Source organism: Acyrthosiphon pisum, chromosome A1 (assembly GCF_005508785.2).
Source record: "Acyrthosiphon pisum isolate AL4f chromosome A1, pea_aphid_22Mar2018_4r6ur, whole genome shotgun sequence".
NCBI classification, from domain to species: Eukaryota; Metazoa; Arthropoda; class Insecta; order Hemiptera; family Aphididae; genus Acyrthosiphon; species Acyrthosiphon pisum.
Window position 1 is genome coordinate 44,065,160 of NC_042494.1, and position 7,336 is coordinate 44,072,495.

General features: G+C 31.3%; 2 protein-coding genes across 2 annotated transcripts in view; one reads left to right on the top strand and one right to left on the bottom strand.

Moving 5' to 3' along the window:
- The window catches only part of LOC100162459 (tubulointerstitial nephritis antigen-like), a gene marked incomplete at its 3' end in the record, with an annotated part of 9,459 nt that extends 6,800 nt beyond the window's left edge, over positions 1-2,659 (bottom strand). The window contains 3 exon segments of the mRNA XM_016804844.2: positions 1,043-1,352; positions 2,325-2,367; positions 2,501-2,659. Of these exon segments, the coding sequence (XP_016660333.1) occupies positions 1,043-1,352; positions 2,325-2,360 (346 nt within the window).
- Positions 2,660-3,389: 730 nt separating this feature from the next.
- Positions 3,390-7,336, top strand: part of LOC100159077 (uncharacterized peptidase C1-like protein F26E4.3) — a 14,523-nt gene continuing 10,576 nt past the window's right edge. Inside the window, exon 1 of the mRNA XM_008185425.2 lies at positions 3,390-3,713. Within this exon, the coding sequence (XP_008183647.2) occupies positions 3,405-3,713 (309 nt within the window). The 5' untranslated portion in view covers positions 3,390-3,404. The remainder of the gene's footprint in view (positions 3,714-7,336) is intronic.

Genomic DNA, 7,336 nt, shown 5'->3' on the forward strand with positions numbered 1-7,336 from the left:
GCCAAACATACCAATTGACCTAATGAAGCGATAAGAATTCTGAAAACAGATTTGAATTCGTCATCAAGTCTACTTGAAATCGATTTTCCTACATTTTGGATATTATCTCCCAAATTCCAGAAAAAGTCATATAAAAAACAGTATTTGAACATTTTTGTATTTCAATTTTTGGAAGAGCTAAAATCAAAAATATGGGAAAGTCGATTTCAAGTAGTCTTGATGACGAATTCAAATCTGTTTTCAGAATTCTTATCGCTTCATTAGATCAATTGGTATGTTTGGCAAAAAACACGTCTAAAATACTATTTCACGCGCGTGTTAGATGAAAACAGAATATCACGGTATCGAACCCCCTTAAGTTATCTTAGAGTAAAATCACCCATTATAAAATCGATATGTCATTCCCTCCAAAATATTATTCTCTATCTTTTTTTGTAATGGGTGATTTTACTCTATACGATTACATAAAAACATAGAAAAAATGATTCTGCGTTAATACGTTTTGTCAATGTTGCGCGTAGGCCAGAGAGAGAAAATAAATAGTGCGCTGACATCCTCTTCAGAAGATGTCAGCCGTCAGGACACTATTTTCTCTCTCTCTCACTCACTCTCTTTGGCCCACTGGCAACATGGACAATTTGCGTTCAGAAGAACCAACCTTATGTTGTCAATTAAGAAATGAGAGTGAATTGACTTATCATCAAACTTAAAGTTAAGAACATTATCTTTGTCCATGCGTTAGCTTTGTAACGATATTTTGAGTTTAATACTATAGGTATGTGACCAGTTTTAAATTGAACATACACATAACTATAACATACAAATAGAAATATAGTAAAATAGCCAATGTAAGGACACAAATAAGGTTCTGAATTTTAAGTTTGATAGTACATAAGTCATTTATCTCTAATACTGAAGCTAACCACACAATGCTGGAGGTTCTGCTTATCGAAATTTTCCTATAGGAATTACGAGTGAGTCTGCCGAGTGAGAAAATATATTGTGCTTACATCCTTGTAAGGCGAAAAACACTCATGTTTACCGTTTGTCGGAGGGCCGGGCGTGGTCACGCCTTTGCAGACTGACATAAAGTCGGGACAACAGTCTCCGGTCCCGGTGCGGTTAAGGTAGCAGAAATCGTCGCAGTAACACCTCGTGCCCAATATCGGCGCGGAGCAAACAGTGTCGTTCCTCCCAGCGCAGCATCCAACTTTTGCGCAGTAATCTCCGGCCAAGTCGTCGGCGATGCCTTGGTCGGCTGCCACGATTTTCAGGGCGCACGCTAACGTCACAATTATCGCTGCTACAGCAACCGTGGTCATTTGGCTGCAGTTCTGGTGCCTCGCCTTCATCTGGCAAATAAAAAACCTTATTTTAGCGTTTTTGAAACGACTGATAGATATTTAATTTCCATAAATTTTTCAACTGATAAAATTCAAAACTATCTTTCTAAAGTATCTACTAAAGTCGTACTAGAGGGACTAAACTATATTAACGGTCTATAGGTAGTAGGTACATATATAAAATATATTTGTTGGGATTTACGAGCGTTCAGATCATAAGCGGAAATTTGGTTTGAATACTTGGGGGGGGGAGGGGGGCTGAGCATTATAATATGCTCATTAAACATATAGGTACCAGTGTACCACTGTACTATAGCCGCTCGCAATTATTTATTTAAACGAGACAATTAACAAAGTTTGACGTTTACCTCAATTTTAATAAACTACTCGCTTCGCTCGCGAGAAATAATGACCAACGAATATGAATTTTATAGTAATAAATCATCTACCTAATTAAAATAAGTTTACTGGGTAAGTACTGTGTATCTGTGTAGTATGTAGATGATATGTAGATACCTATGTAGATTAAAATTTAGTTTGACAAAAAAGTAAAACTATTTTAAGATATAAAAAAAAATGTGAAGCTATAATATTGAGAATCATAAATTTAGTCACTTTAAAATGTTGAAGGTCAGGGTGTTAAGGCTTGTACTTTGAACTTCTGGGGCGGCTTAGTCTCCTCAAGCACCCCCCTGATTTCAGCCTATGGTTCAGATAATATTCCACTATTCCGTAAAACGATTGAAAAAAACCAAATGTTATAATATTCAATAAAAAAATCAACAAAAATTAAAAATGTTATAGTGTCACCATCAACCTTTCAAAAGAAACAAAAAAATGCTATTTGAACTCATTCGAATAATTCGTTAAAATTACAAATTAATATTTTTACTCTGCAGTTTGAGGTGATGCATACTACGCTTATGTTACAAAATAAAAATGAAAATTTCTAAACAAAATTTCTAATATCATGTTACTTACTTTATACTCGAAGAGAAACGTCCATCGGGTCCACATGCTACAGCTGATTTAGAGTTAAAATAATATTTTATTTTTAAATAATATTATAATATGAGAATACCTATTATAGTATTTATCTAAATCATGAACAAAATTATTTAATTATAACGTCCGTTGAAAAATTAATAATTACCTACCTATTCCTACGTTCAGCTGGTTATCACAACGTTGGTTTTAAACTTACTGACACCAACTATATATCTGTAATGGAAGTTTTCACGTTATGCCTGAAGCTGTAGATCGACAGATTATATCATATAGGTATAACCATTTTATATTCAATACATCTTTGTTTTGAAATTATTTTAAGGAAAAAACGATAGTATTATTATAACCGGTAATAAAAATCTAACACTAGTAATTAATAACATATTAACATATCTAAAGGTCGTTATTAGGTAGGTAATAAGTATAGTATCTTACACTGGCCACGTACGTTCAATTACAAGGATTTGATTTGTTTTAGAATATTAAGTGTTTTATTTGATAATTTTATTATTATTTCATATTTATTCAAAATAAATCAATAGTATATTTGGCTACAACCCAGTGAATACTGATTTTTAGCATTATCATATACTTTTATCCATTGAATTATAATATGTATTAGGTTTAGAGGTACCTACCATAAAGAATATTAATATTCTAATATGATGATATTAATCTTCGATATTTTATAGATTGTATAGGATTAATTTTATCTTAAAGTGTTTAATCAGCATCTTGCGTAATTTATTTATTATATGTACCTACTCCTTATAACAAATTCTCAGTATTGTCTGAGTCACTGTATAATGATTAATGATTTTATTCTGTTTTAGTAATTTTATTATTAAACAAAATAATAAAGGTCGATTCGCACTATACGGAACGTCGACGTCACGGCACAGACCGGCAACGTCACGTCAAAAATAGAATACATTCGCATCTATCGGTAACGTCACGGAAACGCCATCAATCCGTTCAGTCCATTCTGTTAGGTTAGATTAGGTCTACATTCTGTGTTTTCAATTTTGTTTTTTAAATATTCGAATTTGTACCATGCCTAAGTTCAATAAAAAACAACTAGCAATGATCGCCTTAATTTTGGACGACGAAGAAAAAAATTGTAATCGAACTAAGAAAAAGTGGGTACGGAAAATGTTCACTGAGAGGAAATTCGTAGGAGAATTTCATACATTATTCAAAGAATTAGAAGATGAAGAAATTTCTTTTTATAAATACTTTAGAATGTCACAAAGTCAATTTTATGTCCTTTTAACTAAAATTCAACCTAAAATTCAAAAACAAAACACTACCTACATTTCGAGAAGCAATAAGTCCCAAAGAAAAATTAATGGTCTGTTTAAGGTAAGAAATAAATCATTTAGTATTTTATATTTTGTATGTTTTGTATTTAAACAAAATAATTAATATTATTATTAACATAAGTACTTAAACTGTCTTAAAAGTTATTTGGCTGAAAATGTTCATAGTAAGATTGTGCAGATGACCTTCCGGAACTTACTGGTGATGGTGATGGTGTTTGAGTTTGACTAGACATTAAAGAATCATTTGGAGTAGATGAGTTGGACAAACATGACATTTCATACATTTGATTTTGAGGATAGACTGCTTGTTGGATGTTTTGAGTTTGAACAAATGGTATTGGGTGTCTATTTGATTTGTTCTCTGGAGCTGGAAAATTAATTGGAGTTGGCACTTGGTAATGTGTATTTTTACTTTGTAAATGAGCCCACTCGAGTTCGGATACAATATTAAATTGTTTTGACTTTGCCATATGCTGGTACTCTGGTGAAAAAGTTTTTACAGTAGCGGCTAGGCTATTGAAAAATATATCTATTGGATGATCATTAGCAGTCTCTTTTGTTTCTTTCTTATCACTTTCTACTAAATATTTCATTAGTACAGATGAAGCTGTCACTGTTTTTTCAAATTTTCTTTAATACTTTTAACACAGTTATATTCCACAATTGATTGATGAAAAGTAAAAATTTACTTTAGTTAAAGTAATTTTAACTAATTTAAATTTAGTATATTGTCTGAACAGCTGAACTTATGTAAAATTAATTATTTAGGTTTTTAGCGACTGGTGATTCGTTTCAAACTATATCATTTAGTTATCGGCTGGGGCATTCGACTGTTCGTTACATTGTTAAAGAAGTATGCAAAGCTATAGTAGACGAATTGTTAGCAGAAGTGATGCCACAACCAAAAGAAAAAGATTGGGAAAAAATTTCTGATGACTTCTGGAAAATGTGGAACTTTCCTAATTGCTTAGGAGCGTTGGATGGGAAACACGTGGAAGTTTTTGCTCCTCCGAACAGTGGTTCTCAATATTTTAATTACAAAAAAACTTTTTCAATAAATTTGTGAGCTTTGGTTGACGCAAATTATAAATTCATTGCTGTAGACGTAGGATCCTACGGTAAGAATAGCGATGGTGGAATATTTGCTAATTAAAATTTAGGAAAAGCGTTGGAACAAAATAAACTTCATGTCCCAAAAATAAAAAATCTTCCCGGAACTCAATGTCCAGCGCCATATGTCATTGTGGCAGATGAGGCATTTCCCCTAAAAACATATTTATTAAGACCTTATCCTGGTTCTATAATTAATGGTGATATACAGAAACAAGTATTCAATTATAGATTGTCAAGAGCTAGGCGCGTAGCCGAAAACGCATTCGGAAACTTGGTGCAAAAATTTCGAATCTTTTTTCGAAGTATCTTTACCCGAAAATGTTGACAATATAATATTAACTACTTGTATTTTGCATAATTATATCAAAGATAATGTTTTAATTAATCAACATTTAGATCCACCAGAATGTGAACCTAATTGGGGACGTATACATAGACAAGGTGGAAATGCCCTTAGTACTGCTTTTAATGTGCGTGAAACATATAAATCTTTTTTTAACTCTGAAAATGGATCATTACCATGGCAAAGAGATAAGTTTACGTAAAATGTACAAATCAAAGCTGTAAAAGTAAAATTAAGTACCTAACAATAAGTAATAATAGTTAAATTAAATTAAATTAAGTTTATACCTGTTGTTTTCAATTCACTACCAATTTTTCTCCAAATATTGTTTTTATGAATATGTTGTCACTGTATTTTTTGTGTGTCATATCATACAGTTCTTGATAATGACGTACTTCTTCAATCAACATCTCATCGTCCATAACTATTTAAAGTATAATAATATAATAATAATATTTTAAAAATATGTTGATAATATTATAATGATAATATGTTATTTAATTAATCGAATAATTAATGTAATTTCATTTTTTACTGTACATTTGAGAATTAAATTAATATTAAATATATATATATATATTAATATTAATATTAAATATATATTGTTTACTTACTTTATATGTCTGTATTTAATAATCAAAAAATAATAATTTTTAAGTTCACAAATTTTTTTAGTTAACGAGTTTCCACATCCAAAAATATAGTGTAATATGTTGACGGAAACGTTCCGTGTTGACATTCATACTATCCGAACGGACAAGAACAGACCGGTTGCGTCACGTCAAAATATGGTTTTCGATAAAAGCTGCCGTTCCGTGACGTTGCGTTATATTGCCGGTGTATGTGAACATTTCGGTATTAATACATTATACATAGTAAGATATTTTGACGTGACGTTGCCGGTCTGTGACGTTACGTCGACGTTCCGTATAGTGCGAATCGACCTTTATACAGTATGTCAGTTGTCAAATTATATAATAGAATATACCTAAATATAGATGTATGAGAGGTATAGGGGCCTGGATGAGACAAGTTACCAAGATGGCACTGTAGCCTCCCAATTTCCCATTCTACGGAATGTCCGTACGCACTCATTTTTGTAATAGGTGATTCCCCTCTAAAATTAAATAAAAATAAAAAAAAACGATTTTACGTGAATGCGTTTGATACTTTGATCCATGTTGTGCGTATAGCAAAAACTGTGACAACTTTTATCTTTTTGCGTTTGTAGTAGTGGCTCCAAAATTTCTGAACATATAGGGTAGACAATTATCCTTCAACAGCGTGCCTATATTTTATATAACATAAATACAATAAAAGTTATTTGCTTTTGAACATTTGTTTTTTTTCATTTGTTTATAAAAAATGATTAGATAGTGCTATTCAATAAAGCACGCTGTTGTACGGATAAAGACGTTTTCTTTGCGTGTTGTGAAAAATTGGTAGTTCTACAACAAATATGGGGCGAGAAAAGTTGTCCTGCGCAAAACAGATTGTGACGTCCTCTTAATATTTAAATCTCATTAAAAAAAAAAATGTACGTACTATATTTACGATTTTCTTTTACGGCTTAAGAGTTAATTTTACAAATCTTGAGGCGTTTAAAATAGACCTTTTAAACGAGGTATTTTTGTTTCTAATTTTTCCTGTTTATTATAGGTATAAGTAGTATAGGTACAGTAGGTATGTAATATTTTTATTTGTTTTATAATATTGTTCAACACTTGTCGCAGGCGTACTGCGTAGAGAGTGTCTCGCACATTTTTTAGTAATAGTTCTAATTTCATTACAAATGTACATAGCAATTAGCAGTCTATGGCAGATATATTATAATGTATTAAACAATATTATAAAACAAATAAAATATATTTCATACAAATATACAATTTATGTTCATTAGTCATTAGTAATGACTCATTACCTATTGGCTAATACAGTATCACCTATTGGATTTGCATTAGTTATTAAAGTGTGAAAAACTGAAAACTACAAAGTTCTACAATATTAAGCTGTTGTTTTTGACCATGGTATAAGGGAGGCTATTAGTTATAAATTACATGTAAAGAGATGGAATTAGAAACAAGGGCACCCATTAATCAGAACCTAGGGGGGTAATATCATCATGGTATGTAATATACAAATCATTGATCATTTACACTAGTCACAAAAGCGTATCACCAATATGTATTTTTATTTTTATATAGTAC